Here is a 21,369-nt window from a genome sequence, read left to right as displayed (position 1 = left end):
GTGTAGGTCTTCCCAAGTACTGAGGCGATTCCCTGCCCATACACTGATAACCCACAGCCTGTGACACCCTTGAATACTCGCATAGTGGGATGGGGGAGAAGACGTAAGGGCATTTTTACTTCTTGGGGTACAGGCATGGAGGAGCAATTACTTTTGGGGTTCCCAGGGTTTTATACCTTTACTCTTTCATTCTTCCAACCCTAGCCATTGCCACACCCACTACAGGCAAAACCGGAGCTGGGTGCAAGCTATAGAGCCTATTCCTTGAGGGCCCAATTGTGTGGTCCTGACTCATCTCTAATCCTCTTGTCAACCCCATGCTATCCGATGACATCCAGGGAGGCCTGGTACATGTACTGGGGCTGTGGGTATGTGGAGATATTGCATAGGCTCCGCCCTGTGGCTCCTCCCACAGATCTGTGAGGTTCTGAACGCTACTGAGATGACCTGCCAGGCACCCGCCCTCGCTTTGGGTCCTGACCACCAGTCAGACCTGACCGAGAGGCCCGAGGAGTTTGGCTTCATCCTGGACAACGTCCAGTCTCTGCTCATCCTCAACAAGACCAACTTCACCTACTATCCCAACCCAGTGTTTGAGGCCTTTGGTCCCTCAGGAATCCTGGAGCTCAAGCCTGGCACGCCCATCATCCTAAAGGTGGAGTGAGGGTGGTAGGAGGTGGGGGTGGGGAAAGGAGGGGCTGCTGCATGGAAGGGGATGTTCAAGTCGCAGACTCCAGTCACGTTTTTCAACCGGCATCTCTTGCAGAGGTTGCAGTGTAGCCCAGAGTGTGATAAATGTTCTCTCTGAGTTTGTACTGGGAAGAAAACTCTCTTTATGGGCCGGTTCTATCCAGGGAAGGCAGATGCACCTTGGCTATTTGACTCTCAAGCTTTTATTGTCCTGAAAGTCCAAGTACTGGTAGGTCAGTCTCATTGCTTCCTCCGAGGCAGCCTTGTGCGAACCACAGCATAGGGCCTCCTTTGGAACATGGGTCACAAGTTAATTAAAGCTCAAGACAACTTGAATCAATCGGTAGTGACTGACTCCAACTCTGCATTGAGAAGGATTCTGAGGCTGCATTTGGGATAAGCTGAAAGGAGTACTTTGATAACTGATTACCCACTGGGAGGAAGAGGCAATGGTAGTAGTCGTGCCACGAATATTTTTTGCAGTTATTACCAAAGGTGGCTTCTTCACCAGCTCACCAGCAGGATAGGACCTCCAGGTGGGAGGACGTGAGAGCCAGCTGGTAGCTGTGGTCCTCACTCTGGGATGGGAACTGGGGCTTTCCCATCTGTACAGGGCAAGAACCTGATCCCGCCTGTGGCTGGGGGCAATGTGAAGCTGAACTACACTGTGCTGGTTGGGGAGAAGCCATGCACCGTGACCGTATCAGATGTCCAGCTGCTCTGCGAGTCCCCCAACCTCATCGGCAGGCACAAAGTGATGGTGAGACTGGGAGAACCCCATCCCGGATGGAGTGGGCACTAGGGATGTGGGTGTGAGCGGCCCAGCTCTGTCTCAGGCCACCAGGGCTTTCCAAGAGGGGATTCTGGCCCACAAATAACTTTTCCTCTAGCTACCACCCACCCCAAGTTCTTTCTTCGTGTCCCCTTTTGAGCTTCTCTCTTCTGTATTGTCATTCTTTCCATGCTGGCTGGTGCAACAATAAGGAAAATGCAAAACAGCATTAAATAGTTGCTAAATCATCTGCAACAAACAAGAAAGTCTTCAAGGAGAAGGCCGTTGCTGGCCCACGGAAGTCTGTAATATCTTAATATCATGTTCTGTGCTTCCATTGTGCACCCTTAGAATGGGCATAAATCTTAGGGGACCTAGTCATTGGTGGCAGACTGTGTTTAGGTCCCAGTTGTGTGCTGTTTTCTTATGAAGATGACAAAACTCACTCCTGAATAAGAGGAGGTGAGGTGTTTCCAGTTGGTGGTGAGCTCTATTAAGCTGCATCTGTCCCTGCTCCCAGCCCCCCATGCCCTCTTGTCTATTTTGACACCAGTGATTGGTCTCCTTTCCCTCATCCTGCCCTGGTCACCAGTTCCTGGGTGACTTGGGACTGTTGCCAAAGCTGCTGTGTCCCCACACCCAGCTCCCTCTTGCCCGGTGTGCCCCCAGGCCCGTGTCGGTGGCATGGAGTACTCCCCGGGGATGGTGTACATCGCCCCGGACAGCCCACTCAGCCTGCCCGCCATCGTCAGCATCGCGGTGGCTGGTGGCCTCCTCATCATCTTCATCGTGGCTGTGCTCATCGCCTATAAACGCAAGTCCCGTGAAAGTGACCTCACACTGAAGCGGCTGCAGATGCAGATGGACAACCTGGAGTCCCGTGTGGCCCTGGAGTGCAAGGAAGGTACTGAGTGGCCCTGTGCTGGAGGCCGTGTGTGTGTGTGCACATCTGTGTATGTGTATGTATATGTTTCATATACAAACAAGCAGGCTGGGCAGCAGTGGGCAGTGCTAGAGGCTAGCGGTGTGTGTGTCTGTGTGAATGTGTGTGTGCATGTGTCTGTGTGTGCACCTCTGTGTGTGTATGTATGTTTCATATACGAGCGAGCAGACCGGGCTGCAGTGAGCAGTGCTGGAGGCCGTGTATGTGTCTGTGTGCATGTGTGTGTGTGCACATCTGTGTATGTGTGTGGATATGTTTCATATACAAGCAAGCAGGCCAGGCAGCAGTGGGCAGTGCTGGAGGCTGTGTGTGTGTGTGTGTGTGTGTGTGTGTGTGCGCGTGTGCATGTGTGTGTGTATGTATATGTATGTGTTTCATTTACAAGCAAGCAGGCCAGGCAGCTGTGGGCAATGCTGGAGGCTGTGCATGCTACCTGCAAAGCCTCTCACTCTATAGTTCCTATACCTGCGTCCCAGACCACACCCATACCCAAGCAGGCCCTATCCTGGCAACACCAGAGAGGCCAAGGTCTCCTAGCCCTCTCCTTGAAGGTGTCAGATTAGGATCATTCTCCACCCCACTAGAGCAGCCTCCAGACCTGGAATCCTGGCTAAGTGGGTTTTGCACTCTACTCAAGGGGAGATCTGGGGGTGTCTTAACATGACGCATTTCAGCAATCTTCAGCTTTCTTCCTCTAGCAGGAAGGTAAGGCTGTAGGGCTGATCTGTGATTTAGAAGGAAGGGTGCTTCACAGCTTGTATTAAAAAAATTACAAACACCACCATAAAGTGAAATCAGCTGCACTAAATCCAAGAAGGAAATTTAGGAGTCAGACTCTTGTAACCCCCAGGATATCATTTTGTGACTCATCCTGGGAGGATCTGAGCTGGTTCTTTGCTGTAGATTTATACATGGAGTAAATCCGGCCCCGTACCTGGGGATCTCACTTCACACCGATTCCCACCAGGGCAGCCACAGCTCTTTTTGGTGGGGAAGTGGATCCATTCCATCCCCTCTCTACATCCTTCAGCTGTCAACACAGCATCCGTCTTGTGGGACTGTTAATTACTGCCTTTTATTATATTTACGCTGCTTAATTTTTTTCTCCGCAATGTACTCTTTCCTCTAATTAGGTGTAGTGATTAGAATCTCTTTTATGTGTGGCAGGCATGCTGCTTTGAATGTTGGAGGCGCTTGGTGACTTAAAGGAAAGCTGCAGACTGATAAAAAGCCAACCCCCCCTTCTCCTCCCTATGGGCTGAGCACCCCAACTGGGAGGGGGCAGCCAAGGGGAGCTCCCACCCAGGATTGTCAGCTGAGGCCCCAGGAGGAAACCTTGGCTTCAGACTTTAGAGGCGAGCTATGCTGTGCACGTAGGAAGAGGGGGCCTTACAGCAAAGGACTTGTCAGACTAGCCATGGAAACACTTTGCAGGGTGCCCAGAGCCGGCTGCAGAACGGTTACAGGGCTGCACTGGTCCAAGCCAAGGGGTCTCCTTGAAGACTTCACAGCCAGCCAGGACGTCCTCTACACAAACTCAGAAGACACCCAGCTGGGCCCTTCATGGGCCTGAGCTTCTGATATATAAACATACCCATGTATTTGCAAACACTCCTACACATACCCACACACACTCACTGACATACACTTATGGACTAACACATACACTCACATGCCCACATGCATGCACACTCACATACACTCACTTGTGCATTCACATACATGCCCACACACACTGACATGCTCACACACTCATGCTTTCACATACATACACTCACTGACATACACTCATGTGCTCACACGCTCATGTACTCACATTCATACATACACACTGACATACTCACACACTCACACTTGCACACACACACATTCATGCACTCAACTCACATGCATGCACACACTGACATGCCCACATACTCATGCACTCACATTCACAAGTGCTTGCACACATAGACTCATACACTCACACATGCATACACACATACACTCACACTCATGCACTCACATTCATACTTGCATACACACCAACACACACATATGCACCCACACTGACATGCATGCACACTCATGCAGTCACACACACATACACACTGAGACACACACGCAGGCACTCACATTCACACACATACACACTCATGGACATACATTCATTCACACCCATGCACTCACCTTCACACATGCATACACACTCACTGGCATTCACACTCACACATGCCTACACACTCACTGACATACCCTCATGCACTCATGCTCACACACTGTCACATTCACACACTCACACTCCCTGACATACATACTCAGATAAGTGCCCACATACCCACACCTATGCTCATGCACATGTTCCCATGCTCTCCTATAAGCATACACACCCATGTTCCTCACTCAGGACATACATGAGTGTTCCCCAGGGGTTTTGGTGACAGCACATGCCAAAAACACATGCACACACATTGGTGCAGGCTCCACTTGGATGCATTTGGGTTCTCTACTGTCAAAGTCAGGCTACATATCAGGAACCCCTGTGTCTGTGTGGCCAGTGCAGAGGTGCAGAGGTGCAGGGAGAGAGGAGCAGCAGGAGAGGTTGCAGAGGCCTCTCCAGGTGGCATCCTCTTGGCTCTCTCAAACAAGCAGTCTTGGTATTCTCCTGGCACAGAAAGCCAAAATTTGAGGGCCTGAAGTCTGCTCTGCAGTGTGGAGCTCTACCCAACTCATGGGCACGGGCGAGACTGGGGTCCCTGTAGACAGTTCCTAGAGTGGCTGTGTTGTGTTTCTGTAATTATCACGGCTCACTGGGCGCTTGGCTTGCTTTTTGAGGCTCTAGAGCCACATTGGGCTTGTTCATCCCTTCTGAGTTCGCAAAATATTTTCTCCCTATTTTTGAGATTATGTAAATAGAAAGGAATATTTTTTAGTAGTCAATGCCCACTGGCTGTTCTTTGCCAGCATGTGTTAATCCGTCCTGGTTGTCCATGTGCATGCATGCACACATATGTGTGTGTGCACACACCAAAGAGAAAGGCAGAGCAGGGAAGGGCTGGGTGCCTCACCCCTGAGTACCCCTGTGGCAGAGGGTGGCCCTGGGGGAGGATGTTCTCAGAACGAAGTATGGTGACAGCTTTGGCGCTATGTAACAGCCTCAGGCTGTACTGCATGCTCACTTTCCTGGGGGGTCTTGCCACTGTGTTCATCTGGAGACCTGAGCTGCCACCACACACAGCAGTGCCCATATGCAGGTCATAATTCACCATCAAGTAGCATCACCTTGAGGAAGGAAGGGCAGAGAAATACCTTGCCTATTTATACAGAAGGACTATTTGAGTGTGGCTGAGCCTCCATCTCTGCCCCATTTGGAGGTTTGATGGCTCTCATGAGCTGCATGGTCCAGACTTGTGTCTTTAAACTTGTTTTCCTTTATCAGAAGTTGTTCTTGTCATCTTATAAGGAAATCTATTATAAAACACAGCATCAGGAATGGACACTTACTCATGGTACCTCTCCCTTCTCTTACTCATCCCTCTACATCCCCCTCCCCAGCATATTTTGCAAACCAAAGCCCTTCATCTTCAGATGGGGAGTCTCTCCTGGCCCAGCAGTAGCACAGATCTGTGGACAGCCTCACCCACCATCCCCCATCACTCACACTTTGGAAAGGTTTTAGCCCCAATGCAAGGTTTCTTGCACTACATCTTTCTCCCATGCTAATGCAGTTCATCCCAATCCCAGCTAAGTAAACAGCATCTCCAGTTATTCCTGCCCATCGTGGTCCATTGCTCATGTCTCCTAGGGGCTTGGGTAAGGGTTCTGAGCATTCTGAGATGGAGGTGACTCCTGGGGCCTCCCTATCCAGCCATCTCACAGGCTTCTCTTCGTGCCAGCCTTTGCCGAGCTCCAGACGGACATCCATGAGCTGACCAGTGACCTGGATGGAGCCGGGATTCCCTTCCTGGACTACAGAACCTATACCATGAGGGTGCTGTTCCCAGGAATTGAAGACCACCCTGTCCTCCGGGACCTCGAGGTGAGAAGCAGTGCTCCATCCTGGCGTTAGAGCAGGGGAGTGTGTTGGTGATCTTCAAGTCCAGCCCCTCTTTCAGAGGTGAGAAAGCTAAGGCCAGGGAGAGGACACAACTTGCTCAAGGTCCCCCAGCTTGTCAGCATCAGCCCATCCCTCTGGAAGAGGTGGGGCCAAGCCAGGGAACCTTGGAACAGAGATGTGAGTAGGGCTTCGGATCTTAGAGGGTCATGGAGCCCTTTCAGAATTGAATGGAAGTAGTTGATGTCCCTCTCCCCAGAAGAAACTACATATGCACAGAAACAAGAAACGTGGCAAATACATTGGGGAACCTCAGGGACCTTTGGTTAAGGGTCCATGAAGTAGGGGATTTGACTCACATACTTGGTACTCAATATATAAGAGATTTACCACTTAGTGCTTAATTGGAAAAGGTAAACGATGTGTTGGGAAGCGGGGTGGAAATGTGAATCAGAAATCATAACCCTGTCTTCTACCAGCAGGGACCTCATCTTTTGAACACTTTATCCTGCTTACTGTCTAGCATGGTATCTGGCTTATGTGTCTATTCATATTATACTTTGTTCTGAAAGGGCTTTGGAATGGCTTACAGAGATAAATACCAGAGAAAAGTGAAAAATATAAATGAGAAAAGACCAGGACAGAATAATAATCCTAAGGAGTAATCACTATGAATTGACTGTTACTAACATCTTAGCCCAGTTTAAGCACTTTGCATGCATTCATTCATTTCACCTCCCAAGAAGCCTCTGCAGTAAGTAAGGCCATTATGCAGGTGACAAAACTAAGGGGCCAGAGTTCAGTGGTTGCCTGGGACCACAGAGCTGGTGGGGGCCGAAGGGAGATTTGAGCTCAGGCATTTAGATGTCAGTGTCTTCCCTCCCAACAACAGGCCTCTGTGCCGGACTTCTGGGGAGCTATGTCAGTGACCTGCCTTACAGCTGTGGATGGATCAAAAATCTACAGCCAAAGCAACAATGCAAACTAAGATTAATTCCAAGGTTTACATTGTCCATAAAATAAAAACAGACCCATCACTCAGGAGCTGTGTGGGTTTGCAGGTACCGACACCTGAGGGAATGTCTAAGCGGGCTCTCCAAGGGAATGTAGTAGGCTGTGTACCTCTGCAGCAAATGTGAGAAGTCCAGAGGGGCATTTGTGGCACACACATTTCTCCATACTTGCTTGTTGCATGAAGCATGGGCTTGTGTGTGTTTCTATATTGAGGGCATGGGCTTTTCTTTCTGGAGGAGGCTCCCTTTGGCTCCTCAACTGATAGATACCAAGAGACACTTTCAGAAGTTGGAGGTGACGGTCTCTATGTCCTCATTGTCAAGGTACCTTTTCTCTCTGTCTATAGGTATGTATGTGTACATGCATGTATACATGTATCCCGTGCATAAATAAAAACATAACGTGTATCCTGATACTTTTATCCATCCATTTCCTTCGTCTTGCTCCTGGTCTTTGCTCCTCCCCCAGTCCCACTCATTTTTCCCTTCCTTTTATTTTTCTCCAGCCTCAACTTTGTTTGCTTCAAATTACCAGGATTCTCTTAGGGCCCTGGAGAGTATGCAAATTCCTGTTTAAAGTGAGACATGAGAGGGACAAGAAGATAAGACCATTGTGTGCACACGTGTATGTGTGATTGGCTGTGTAGACTGTGCATGTACCTTATTTATCTTTGTAGTTCTAACTTCCAGCAGAGTGGAGTGCCTGGCACATAGTGGGCATGTGGGAAGTGGTAAATGATTGAATAAATGAGTATCTGTGTGTTTGGCTGAGTTAAGGTGGAAATGGGGTTGTAGGAAGGGAAATTATGTCTGAACATTCCCATACTACTCTGTGGATGGGATGGAATAATCTAAATAAGAATGCAGCGAGGACGAGTATATAAAGTTATTCTCCTTTCTTCATGAGTTCAGAATTCCAAATCTAAGTAAGTTTCCTTTAAAGATGTAACTTTTAAGTTGGATTTTCCGAGAACTTTTACTGACCTGCATTAGCCTGGAGCTATGTGAGATCCAGCCTTCTATGTGAAATTGAGGGACTGTGTGTGCATCATTGTTTTCTTATTTGTTTTTTTTCCAACCCCTACTTGCCCCTGAAGTAGTTTCTCCCCCTTGGTGTTCTGAGTATGGAAACAAGTCATTGATTAATCCAAACCAGTATTTCCCAACCCTTTCAGCCACTGGGGTTCCTGCTCACCTCTGGAAGTGTGAAGAAGGAGGTATCCTCTTGCTTCAGGCTGTCCTGGAGGGGAGGTCACCCGGCCCCCTGACGTAGGGCTCTCTGGGTTAAATCCAGGCCTTCAAGAAAGGTGCTTCCCAGGCACTAGTCATGTAGCAACCCTTTAAAATACAGAGCAATCTTCCACTCCCAATTTCAACCTATCATTGGCTCCTAAACTCTAACCTATTGGGTTACAATTAAAATTTACTATCCAGTTTTATACTCACAGACTTCAACTAAATTAGAGAACCATCTGGTGAATAAAGAAAGTCTTGTTTCAGAGTAGCATTTGCTTGAGCTGGGGAGGGTGGCAGGCAACAGTGAGGAACTGTTTTGGATACTCCTTACAAAGACACTTCACTTCCATCTCCTTCCTTCATAAAGTGGGGAGAAAATTCCTACCTCCCACACCCCAAAACACTGTCCTGATGCACTAGATGTCTGGGAAACTCTTGGAGGAAAGGGATCCCTGGAAAGCAGTCCAGGGAGTCTGAAAGGCAGGTAATAAAACTGTCCCCGTTTAAGTGTGCATGGAGCATGCCAAGCACTTTACATACATTATCTTATTTAATGTTCATAAAACATTACGACATAGACACTCATATTCTCATTTTACAGGAGAGGCAATAGAGCCCAGAGGTGATGGAGTTTTCCTCCACCTACGAGTCACTGTGGTCTCTCTGCTTCTAAAACCCATGCTGCTGAATAGGATACTATTTCGCTGTAGGTGGCTTTGCTAAAATCTTCCTTCCCAGGAACCCCGACCTCTTCCCAGAAGGCATGTGCATTTTGCACACAGAGAAAGGTCAGCCTCACAAGAAGCCCAGAGTGCATCCTCACACCAAGTGTGCTATCTGACCAACCCATGTCCTCTTCCACCTCTCTAAATGCCATAGTGCTAAGCCTTCTGGTGACTGCCCTCTCTTAGCCAGCCAGTCTGAGCTGGTGGGAGGCCCTGCACGGGAAGGCTTTAGAGAGACGTCTGAGTTGGCTTTCAGACAGCTCTCAAGCCCAAGGGTAGGGCTAGACATGGTAAAAGATGGGGAGGACGAACGGGCACTTGGGAGCCAAACAAGTTTGGGTTTCGTAATCCAACTCTGCCTGTCATGAGATACGCTGCCTTGGAATAGCTGCAATAGCTTCTCTGAGAGATTGTTCGCTCAATTTTACAAGCACATTAGAAAAATTCATTGAAACAATGTGTGTAATGTGCCAGGCACTGTGCATTGCACATAGTGGGTGCCCAAGAAATGACATTATCTACTATTATTAGAACAAATTGTAGAACTGCTCTTCTGAGTAATTTGAAGGACAGCGGCATGTATGTGACGGGGGTGGTCACAGAGTTGGAAGACAGATAAATGGGGCAATGGAGGCCCGGGCTGATGGCAAGGTAAGGCTGCCCTTCCCTCATCAGCCCCCAGTGGAGGGGAGAACTGGGGGAGGCGGGCATGAAGAAAGCAGAGGCTAGTCCCACCTCCGGAGGTAAGGGGTTCGCCAGCAGGGGCTGTGGCCTGCTGTAGCCTGCTTGTCTCTGGCTGTTCCCATCTGTCTCCTGAGAACTGGCCCTCCAAGGACCAGCACCACAGTGAGAGAAATGAAAATGGACCTGATTTGGAAACACACACGTTTCCTATAGCTTCCAGATCCATAGGAGCTACTGATACCCGGCAAGTTGGAGGTTTCAATGAGAGCCCTTCTGTGCAGGGTGCAGGGCTGGCTCACAGAGTTCCCGCTGTGGAAGGGACCTCAGGACTCGCTGGGGCTGGCCTCCTGGTTGAAATTCTCAGGACAGGGCCTAGGTCTGACTGAACCTGGCCTCCTGCCAGTGCCTTGCCCTGAGCCTGGAACACAGGGAATTGGTAATGAGGATCATGAATGTTCTGCCACCCTGTGACTTTGGTTAAACAAGGCTTTCTCTGGCCATCTCCATTTTTCCCAGTTTAAAACCTCAAGAGTAGAGCAGGGGAATGTAGCTGCTCTTTAGGAGCTGGGCTGTGCATCAGCTTTTCATACACTCTCTCCTTTCAATTCACATCATGGTCCCTGGAGATGGCGGAACGAGGGGCCAAGTGCCTGGATTCATGACCTCCCTCCACCCTTCTCTGTCTTGGGGCTTTGTGAAGCTCCTTAGCCTCACAGGGTCCCTCATAGGGATTATAACAAACCTACCTTTTGGTGCTGTGTGCATTAAGTGGGTCAGTATTTCTAAAGTACATAGAATAGTAGTGTGGAGTTAGATCTATATCAATATTAGCTATCATTATGTTCATTTTGCTGGTGAAGAAACTGAGTCACTAAGGGCCCTAGGAAATGACTGTGACAGAATTAAACCCAAGTGTGATGGACTCTGAAACCAGGCTCGTTACTGCTGTATACATGACACTCTTTCTCAAAGAACTAGAGTATCCAACCCCTCGGAGAGACAGTGAGTATCCACCCCCTCAGGGAGACAGAGCCCTCAAGGTGTGGCTCCGAAGGCACCTCCCCACACCATCCCTCCCACTCCCTGCCTCCTCCAGCACCCCACTTCAGGAGACACACCCTGCAGTGTTCTCAGAAGCTCCCCCTTGGGGGCAGATCCTATAGCTGACTTTTTAAGTAAGTTTTTTGGTTTAACAGAAGCATGCATACAAATCATGCACAAATTGTCAGCGTGCAGCTCAATGACTTTTCCCCAAGTGAACATGCCCATCAAGCCAGCACCAAGCAGAACATGGTCAGTCCCCCAGGAGTCCCAGGGTGCCCCCTTTTAGTTACAGCCACTCGCTAGAGCAGCCATTTATCTACAGCCATTGATTAATTTTATCTGCTTTTTAAATCTTTCTTTAAATGGTATTCTATGAAGACTATGCCCTCTTTAGCATCTGGCTTTTTTCATCCAGTACATTTGCAGGACCCATCCTGTTATTGTGTGTGGCCATAGGTCATTCATTCTTGTTGCTGTGTGGTATCCATTAGGTAGAATACACCACAGTTCTTCCACCTGTTCTCTTGTTGCTAGACATCTGAGTGTTTCCAGTTTGGAGCTATTACTGACAGGATTGCAATGCACACACTTGGACATCTCAGAGGTGGATCTTCCATACTTACCTGAGTTGTTGACTCATGTTTGCTGAGTGAATGGCACACCCTTGCAGGGATCTCCCAATGAACAGACAACGGAGGCAGGAAAATACGACTGTCTTTTTCCTCTTCCCCTGGATAGAGCAGGGTCTTAGAAAGGGTCCCTAAGAAAACAGCAAATGCTAGAGTTAGAAAGTTCTTTAGAGATGGTTGGGCTCAATCTTCCCTTTTTATCATGTGGATAAACTTAGGCCCCCAGAAAAGGAAAGAGACTTACCCAGTGTTACCCAGCAAGGTGGTATCAGAATCCACGTGGAACCCAGATGTCCTGACTCTGAGGCCACTGGTGTATCAACAGCACCCCTAGGGCTGAAGAGGGGTGGGCATTAGGTTAGTCCCAGGCTTAGGGCTGGGGATTCTCAGGGTGTAAACCATGACAGCCCTGGGCACCTGGAATTCCCCACAGGGACTGTGAGGTGCTTTGCCATGGCACAGGGGCCCTCATCAACTCTGCGTCACCATCAGGGAAGAGCTCTGGAGTCTGGCAGAAGTGAGTGCCATCCCAGCCCCGCCATTTACTAACCATGTGATGCTCTCCTCTCTGTGCTTCAATTGATTCGTCTCTAAACTAGAGGCTGCAGTCGAGGTTAATCAGATACTTAACTCAGTGCTAAGGGCTTCACAGCATTAGCCAGGTGAACTGTGGCTTAATTGGTGGGTGAGAGGGTCATGGGTATGGGCACAGCCGTCCCATGGGGAGGTCATTGAGCTCCCCACCCTGCCAATGGCATCACGACTCCTAGGTCTCTCTGCAGGTCCCGGGCTACCGGCAGGAGCGTGTGGAGAAAGGCCTGAAGCTCTTCGCGCAGCTCATCAACAACAAGGTGTTCCTGCTGTCCTTCATCCGCACGCTCGAGTCCCAGCGTAGCTTCTCCATGCGCGACCGTGGCAATGTGGCCTCGCTCATCATGACCGTGCTGCAGAGCAAGCTGGAGTACGCCACTGATGTGCTGAAGCAGCTGCTGGCCGACCTCATAGACAAGAACCTGGAGAGCAAGAACCACCCCAAGCTGCTGCTCAGGAGGTGAGGGTGCAGTCTGCGGCACCCTGCTCCAGCCCAGTCATGCACCTGGCTCACCGTGCCTTGCAGGGAGACTGGGGTAGAGCTCCTAGGAGAGCAGTCACGTTCCTAAGTTCAAGGCACTAACTAGCCCAGAGCCAGGGCTACATTGCAGGCCCCCTGAGAAGAATCTGTCCACTGTCCTCAGGAGTCAAGGGTGCATGGACTTGTTGGCTCACCCTCTTGTTCTCTTGCCCCTATGTCAAATCTCCATTTTTGCTTCTCTGCCCTTCTACTTAATCTTGACCCTGTCTACTGCAATCTCCTCTCATGGAATCTTCAGAGGTCACTTAGACCATCCTCTGGCCTTATCTAAGTCCAAAGTTGGATTAGGAGAGAAGACCTGTGGCCTCATGCCATCAGGTGGCAGGGGGCAGCATCGGGAGCATGCTGGAGCTTGTTAGAAAAGCAGAATCACAGACCAGGTACAGTGGCTCATGCCTGTGATCCCAACAATTTGGGAGACCAAGGCAGGAGGATCTCTTGAGGCCAGGAGTTCAAGACCGGCCTGGACAACATAGCAGGCAACATAGACCTCATCTCTACAAAAATAAAAATATAAAAATTAGCCATGCATGGTGGTGCACACCTGTAAATTTCCAGCTATTCTGGAGGCTAGGACAGGAGGATCTTTTAAGCCCTGGGGTTTGAGGCTGCGGTGAGCCATGATCTCACCACTGCACTCCAGCCTGGGCAACAGAGCAAGACCCTGTTTCTAAATAAATAAATAAATAAGTGTAGAATTTCAGGCCCTCCCAGACCCACTGAATCAGAATCTGCATTTTAACGAGGAACCCAGGTTATCCCAATCCATATTAAAGTTTGAGAAGCACTGAAGGAAAGTCCTTTGGTGATGTCTCACTCAGTGCAGCCCAGCGAGTGTTTCCTGGCACCTGCTATAGGCTCTAAATGGGACCAAAGTCCACCACTCAACACCCTGGAGGCCTCAGACTTGATACTGTTGAAACCTTAAAGGTCCTATGTAAAGACATAACCTTATCCTGTGACTTTGGCCTTATAGGAACTAGAGACTGTCTCACTCTATCAGTGCTTCTGTTTGAACTTTCTGTGTACCCTATGACCATTTCTCCTCTAGGCCGTTATTCCAATACCTTTGGCCTTGGCATATCTGAAGTTAGAAAACTCCCACATCATGTCATTTTGTCTAGCCCTCTGCCTAGACCACTCATGTGCTCTCTGCCTGTCCCTCAGACTTCCATCTTTGGTCTCTGGGTCTAAGGCCTAGGCTTCAGTGGTTCCCACTTGGTCCAGCAGATAGATTTGGCTTTCAGAAGTGTTTACTTCAGGCTTTTTCCTGGAGCAGTGGGCATTTGCCTGCACAGCTGCAAAAGTCTGCTGCATATAAGAGCCAGCAGACAGCTTTGGAAACAGCAAGGTAGATCATTTTGATTTTTGTTTTACTTTCACCACACAGCCACCCACTGGCATAATTCTAGGGTTGCCACTGCCTGCCAGAGCTCCCACCGACAACTTCCCGGCGTGGTCTCGCTCTGCCTCTGTGTCTCCCCACCCTTATTTTCCATTCCTGTTCTCCTGGATGCTCTTGCTTCCTTCTGCTCTCCTTTCCTTTTCTTCTTCTTGCCCCTGGCTGCCTACCTCCTTTCAATATTCCTCCTTCTTTTCTCTTCCCAGCTTCATTTTGTGCTGGCAGCCTCCCAACTACCTTGGGATTTTAGTTATTAGCATTTTCTGGCAACTGCAACTTTAAACTATCCAGACATACCTGGATGGGCTAGTTTCTCTCTGGAACTGGCCACATACTTAGTGCAAGTTTGAACATAATTTGTTTTCTCTAAATGGATGCAACCAAGAATGTCCTTGGGCTTACTGCACTGCTTCTGCATCTTCACTTCCAAAGTAAAAGAGAAGATGGGCTTGTGTTGTAGCATGAAAGACACAAGTTAGACTCAAGAATGAACTTTCTGTCATTGCAAATGAAACTGTAAAAGGGCTCCCAAGGGAAGTTCCAAAGGATGTGGAAGCTTTTGCCATAGGACAGTTTTTTGTTTGTTTGTTTGTTTGTTTGTTTTTGAGACAGAGTCTCACTCTGTCGCCAGGCTGGAGTGCAGTGGCAAGATCTTGGCTCACTGCAACCTCCGCCTCCTGGGTTCAAGCGATTCTCCTGCCTCAGCCTCTCAAGTAGCTGGGGCTACAGGCACGTGCCATCACGCCCGGCTAATTTTTGTGTTTTTAGTAGAGACGGGGTTTCACCATGTTGGCCAGGATGGTCTTGATCTCTTGATCTCATGATCTGCCTGCCTTGGCCTCCCAAAGTGCTGGGATTACAGGCGTGAGCCACCGCGCCCAGCCGCAATAGGACAGTTTTGACACGGCTTGGGATGAGCTGAGTATATGGCTTTATGCTGCTGTGAATGCCAGGAGCCTTTAGCTCAGGCTGTAGGCTCAGTTTGGCCATCTGGCCTTCTGACATGGACCCTTCTCCCGTCACCTTTATTCCTATTCCCTGCCAAATTGGTACCTCCCCAGGAATTTGGGATTCTTTTTTTTTTTTTTTCACCCAAAAGAACACAACTAGCCCGTAAAGTTCTCTAAGTTTATATTATTTAATAGGATAGCTTTGAGCCACATGTGACTATTTAAATCTAAATTAGTTAAAAATAAATACAAGTTCAGGGCCAGTTCCTCAGACATGCTGCCACATTTCAAGTGCTCAGTAGCTTCGTGTGGCTGGTGGCTGCCATATTAGACGGCACAGGTAGAGAAATTTTACATCATCACAGAATGTGCAATTGGTCAGCGGTGCTCTAAGGCACTCCAGCCAAAAACCCTCCCACAGCCTGATGCCCAAAATGTCATCTTCCAGCTTTGTAGGAAAAGCTTGTCTTACCATTATGGGGGCGTCTAGGAGTCCATGAAAGTCTTATATTCATTAGGATCTCAAGATTTGGCCTAAACGCTAGAAGCAGCAAGATCAATGCACAATTCCTCCCCTGCCCTTCCCAGCCTGCGGGCTCTGACCAGCTGCTTCTTTCTTTGTCTTGTTCCGCTGCTTCCCTCGGTGACTGCTGACAGGACTGAGTCAGTGGCTGAGAAGATGCTGACCAATTGGTTCACTTTCCTCCTCTACAAGTTCCTCAAGGTAGGGTTGGATGTGGACGTATTTCTGGCCCTGCCTCGTTCATTCTCTGCAGCCTGACTGGGGATCACTCCACAACCCCCAGTTCTCCCTTACTGGGCCTGGCTCTTATAACCCCACAAGAAATGGAATCCATCCTTATCATGGACTGTCTAGGAAAACAGAGGCCTGCAGTCCATCATAGCTCCAAAGACACAGTCTTCCTGAAGCTAGTTTCCTCCCTCCTGGCGAGGAACAGATGAGCCCTGAGAGGCCCTGTATGGTCCCTAAAGCTGAATCCCCCTTTGAAGCTAAAAACAATTTGCCCATTATTTCTCTGCTTTTCCTCTTCCCTCTCCCAGCTCCAGACTTACTGAGGCTGATAAGGGCCCCGGGCCGGTGCAGAAGCCGCATGTTGCGGCAGATAAGCCAGGGATGCGCCTGGGAGGTGGAAGAGGCTCAGCTTCCAATTATTAACTTATGTTCTAAAGAGTTCGTGCCACCCAGGACTGACCTCTGCCTTTGGATGGAGCCTCTGAGAGAGCGGGGTTTGGCAGGGAGGAGGAGCTGAGAGGAGGGCAGGAAGGGAGGGGAGGGGAGCAGGGGAGGAAGAAAGAGCCCTGGAGAGGCAGCAGTAGGAAAGGAGAAACAGGCAGAATGGGAAAAGACCTTGTGATGCAAAGAGCCAGGAGGAATGCCACCCTGAAGGATGAGGAGTTGGAGAGAAGGAGATTGAAGAGCTGAGTATAAAAGCAGGTGGGGGCAGGCGGAGGGACTTGGCAGGGGATGGAAGCCGCCCTTTGGAGAAGTAGGAACTCGGGGGTGCACTCCAATGTTCCAGGAGCTGCTCCCAATGAGGTTCTTCTCACCTCCAGGAGTGTGCCGGGGAGCCCCTCTTCTCTCTGTTCTGTGCCATCAAGCAGCAGATGGAGAAGGGCCCCATCGACGCCATCACGGGTGAGGCCCGCTACTCCTTGAGCGAGGACAAGCTCATCCGCCAGCAGATTGACTACAAAACCCTGGTGAGCCCACCCATCTGTTTCCCCTGGGGCTTTGACAGGCAGGCTTCGGTCCTGGGTAGCCCTGCTCAGCAGAGGGGATGGCGGAAAGGCTGAATGGTCACCTCTCCAGGTGTGTCTGCTGTATGGGCCCAGCCAGGTGCTCCCCCTGTGTCTATCACCCCAGACTTCCTCTGTTGTGTTTCACCAGCGCATTTGGATTTGGGGACCAGTAGCTCAGACACATTTGAGTGACACTTCAGCCAATGAACTAGGGGTTTCTGGCTACACCAGTTATAGGGTCATAGCCCTTGACCCAGGTGAACTCCTCTTCTGTCCTCCCAGCTTAGAGTCAATGCTTTACAGAAGAGGTCCGTGCAGGCAGAGAGCGGGGGACAGAGAGGAAAGGAAGCTAGAAAGAGTTCCTCATAGTTCTGAAGCCCACATTGCCTTCTGCTCTAAGTTCAAATACAACTGTGACCCGAGCTGTATAATGCAAAGCCAAGGGGGCGTGGTGGTGCAAGGCGTTTGCCGAAGGAACATAGGGATCCCCTCCGTTAAGGTCAGGCTCCCTCACCTGACAAAAACAGCTACGCTAGGAGGCACCAAGGCTTAGCATTCAAGAGCATGGCCTTTGGGATCAGACAGACCTGTATTTGAGCCCTGACTCTGCCTTCGACCAACAGGGTGAATCGGGATAGGTCCCTAATCTCTCTGAGTTTGGGTGTCTTTATCGGAAAAAATGAGAACACCAACAGAACCGACTAAAGTGGGGATAATCCTAGTTGTTCAGAGTGAAGTTGTGCAGGGGATCCAATGGGACAAGATGAGCAGGTGGTGAAGCCCGTGTCATACTCATGCCCTAGTGCTTGGTCACACAGGCCCCGCCTGCCTCTCCCCACTGTGACCGTGCGTCCACTCGCTGCTCACTGTCTTTTCAAACCCAGGGAGCTCACTCTCAGGATTTTTTGGAGATCATTGTGATCTCCAGCCAGCCCTTTCTCTCTGAGAAAGAGAGGACATGGAAGGAGGGAGTATGAAAAGATAAAAGCTGAGTGTTGGGGGTGATATGCAAGTAGCACCCAAGAATGGAAGGAAGGAAAAGAGACAGAAGGGAATGATGAGGACAGGGAACAGATGGAAGTTCAAATGCAGAGGGAGCCACAGCAGGCCGGGGCGTGGTAGGACTGGGAGGGAGTGTGATTCCCGGACAACCCCTGCAACTGCTCTGAGTCGAGGGCAAATTCCAGACCCTGTGGCCAGCTGGGGAGACAGTTCCCACCTCTGAACAAAGCCATCCCTGCTGGCTGGGAAGACTGCGACCGTGACCCACCTATCCCACTCTCATTTTCCAAAAGCCCCGGGAATCCCAGTAGACATCGGAACAGATTTGTGGGGATTGGCTTCCTTATGAAGATTCAAAGGAGCAGCCTGCGAACGAGGCCCCTGCTTCCTGTCAGTTACCATCTGCTTGGAAGGAGAGAGAGAGAGGCTCCGATTAAAATGGAAAAGGGGGGAAAAACCCTTCCAGAAATAGAGACCTGAATGGATTTCTTAATGAGATAGAACTACTACATAAATGTCTTCCACCCTGTCTTCCCCGTTCCACTCCCTTTCTTTCCTGTCTCCTCAGCACCTTCCCAATATTGAATCCAACACAATGAGTTGTAATCATGTTCTGTCCCCAGATTGTAGCATCCTTTGTTCCAGAGGCCACAGTAGTGCTAGTGCACTGAGCTGATTTTGGGTGCCACAACTTAAAGAGAACGTGAGGACATTGGAGTGGTTCAGGGACCAGTATCCATTTAGGTGGGAACACCTGGGGACAGGAGCAGTGAGGAGAGAGGAAAGAAACTGCGGTTTTTTGCCTGCCACAGGGAGCTTTAATAGCCACCTTCAGGCCTGGGGAAGGTATTTGCACATGTGCAGGGGAGCAGCCCTTTCAGGGTGTGGGCAGACAGCAAGAAATCCTGCAGGACGGCAGCATACAGGGCGTGCAGACTCCGAAGAGCAAGCCAAATACAAAGATAGGGAGTCTTGGGACTCGGCGGTGGCTGGAGGAGCCCAGAGTGCTATGGGCCTGCTAAGAGTAGCCTTGTCTTGGGCGGGAGAGATAACCACAGAGAGGCTCTAAGAGGCTTGTGGGGAGAGTGAGTGTACCACTTTGCAGTCAGGTATGCCTCCTAAGGGTTTAGTGATTTATTGGATTGATGCTGGAGCTTGGACTGGTGTGGCCAAGGACCCTGCTAGTGGGAGTGCCCCAGTACCAACATCAGCAACGTCTGGATGCTAGAGTGCAAGATGCCTACCTAGGAGCTCACTAGAACACTAGGTGCCCATGTGGAAGCCTGGAGCCAGGCAATGCTAGATGCCTACCTGGTAGCCTGCAAGAGCACTAATTGCCCACCCAGGAGCCTGCTGGAGCACTAGATGCCCACCTGGTAGCCTGCCAGAGTGCTAGGTGCCTGCCCGGAAGCCTGCTGGAGTTCTAGACATGCACCTGGAAGCCTGCTAGAGCACTAGATGCCCACCGGGGAACCTAGGAGCATTAGCTAGTTGCCTGGGAACGTGGAAAAATGGAGAATCTCAGGCCCCATCCCAGACCTCCTAGATCAGAATTTGTATCTCAACAAAGCCCCCAAGTGCTTGTATGCACATAAGCGTCTGAGAGGCAGTTCCCTGGCAGAGAAATCATGAGGCAGCTTGTTCACAAACTAGCCAAGGAGCATGGGGGAAGGGAACCTGTGGGTGGAGCTCTGGCTTGGCCAGTGGCCAGGGGCTCTGTCCTTCTGTGGGGCCACTGCTTCCACTTTAGAACGCCAACCCCTGCCCTGAAGTGCACCATGGACTTGTTCTCATGAGGCCATGCTGAACTCCTGCAGCAACTAGAAATGCCAGGAGATTACATTTAGGTGGCCGCCTCTGCCTCATGGGTCCCTCAGAGGAGGAAGCCCAGAGCAAACCATGTTGCTGTCTTAGGAAGGCTGAGCTGCCCCACCAGGCCCATAGGACAGGACAGCAGGGGCTGCCAGAATGGCCCAGGGGTCAGGCTTTTCTCAGCTGTGGAGCAGAGGGAAGGGGCCAGAAGACTCTTAGAAGGAGGGGAGAGCTGGGAGGAGGCACATATGGAGTACTCAAGGCAGAGGTCTCTCCACCATTGTTTTCAGGTTAGGGCATTTTGAGGGTGAGAGTTTGGTTTTATAGATTTCAGGGTTTTTTTTCTTCCCCTTCTTAATGGAATAAGCATGTTTCCATTGGAGCTCATAGCAGTCTAGTTGCTAATGAAAGGCAGGTGCCCAGAGCCCCGGGTTCTGATTGCCACCACATGGAGCAAGAAGGGGGGTGGAGTGGGAGAGAGACTGGTGTCTGGCTCTGCAAACCAGATAGGACAATTGGGAAATGCTTATGGGGGAACAGAGGGAGTGAAATTTCCAAGAAGAAGAGAGACTCACAGAGGGCTCTCTGGCAGCAGGGCCCGAGGGAGAGTTCGGGAGCCCAGAAGGGGAGGGCCACTTGGCATCAGTACCCCTAGGATGCCCAGCCTCTCTGCCTTGGGTCTTGTGCCCTCACTTATTACAGTACCCACAGCACCCACCCCTGTTCCCCACCAGTCTACTCAGGAGCCCACACGGTGCCGTCGATGTAGAAAGATCCCACTGTGAGAACGGCAAGAGAAGAAAAGCCTTGTTCTTTTTAAAGGAAAAGCCCAGAACTTTTTCAAGGAAAAATAAAAATAAAAAGATAGTTTGGTGAAGCAGAGTTTTAACTTTTCCTACTAGTTCCAAAAAGAGAAATGGAGGCCCTGAACTATGCAGTCACCTCTTCCCCCAACACAGGGGTTCAAGTTCAGGGCCAGGAAAGAATCTCAGGTGTCCTGAACCTGCAATCTTTAAAGGGCATCTTTTTATTTTTAAAGAATACATTAAGTGTCTTATAGATTTGCCAACCTCTAATCAGGCAAATGAAACCTTCACAAAAATCAAAGCTTGTGAAATCTTTGGAGAAAGAAGCCAGATTCCTATTAGTTCTGTGTGTGAGTATGCGTCCAAGAAGGAGTGACAAGAAGGAGACAAGACACACATGGATGGGCAGGGGGTTTCAGAGGTGGGCGAGGGTCTGGGTGTGCCGCTGCGACACTGCCTCCTGTGTGCATGTGAGAGAGATAGCACGTGTGCATGGATGCTTTGGTGTCTGTTCTGTTGCAAATTTCCCCTTACTGCTTCCACACGCTTGGGCATTGTCCCTTTGAAAAATCAGGATTTTAATGAAGTTTGTTCTGACAAGGAGTGAAGTGTGCAGCTTGCACTCCCTCAAGGACATTGAAGCCAAGGCATTGTCCTGCTTACCCAGACAGGAAAGGTCAGTGGACTTGGTGGGAGCACAGATGGCCTGGAGCCACCCTACTCCTCCCCAGCCCA

The 21,369-nt window shown here is 50.0% G+C and overlaps 1 protein-coding gene across 1 annotated transcript in view; it reads left to right on the top strand.

The window, feature by feature from the left end:
• Positions 1-21,369, top strand: part of PLXNA4 (plexin A4) — a 446,344-nt gene that overhangs the window by 391,404 nt on the left and 33,571 nt on the right. The window contains exons 18-24 of the mRNA XM_015134941.3: positions 416-655; positions 1,304-1,450; positions 2,132-2,366; positions 6,281-6,423; positions 12,552-12,820; positions 15,911-15,977; positions 16,829-16,975. Coding sequence (XP_014990427.1) covers positions 416-655; positions 1,304-1,450; positions 2,132-2,366; positions 6,281-6,423; positions 12,552-12,820; positions 15,911-15,977; positions 16,829-16,975 — 1,248 coding nt within the window. The remainder of the gene's footprint in view (positions 1-415; positions 656-1,303; positions 1,451-2,131; positions 2,367-6,280; positions 6,424-12,551; positions 12,821-15,910; positions 15,978-16,828; positions 16,976-21,369) is intronic.

Source organism: Macaca mulatta, chromosome 3, assembly GCF_049350105.2.
Source record: "Macaca mulatta isolate MMU2019108-1 chromosome 3, T2T-MMU8v2.0, whole genome shotgun sequence".
Taxonomy (NCBI): domain Eukaryota; kingdom Metazoa; phylum Chordata; class Mammalia; order Primates; family Cercopithecidae; genus Macaca; species Macaca mulatta.
Note: the sequence above shows the minus strand (reverse complement) of the source record. Positions and strands in the feature narration are given on the sequence as shown.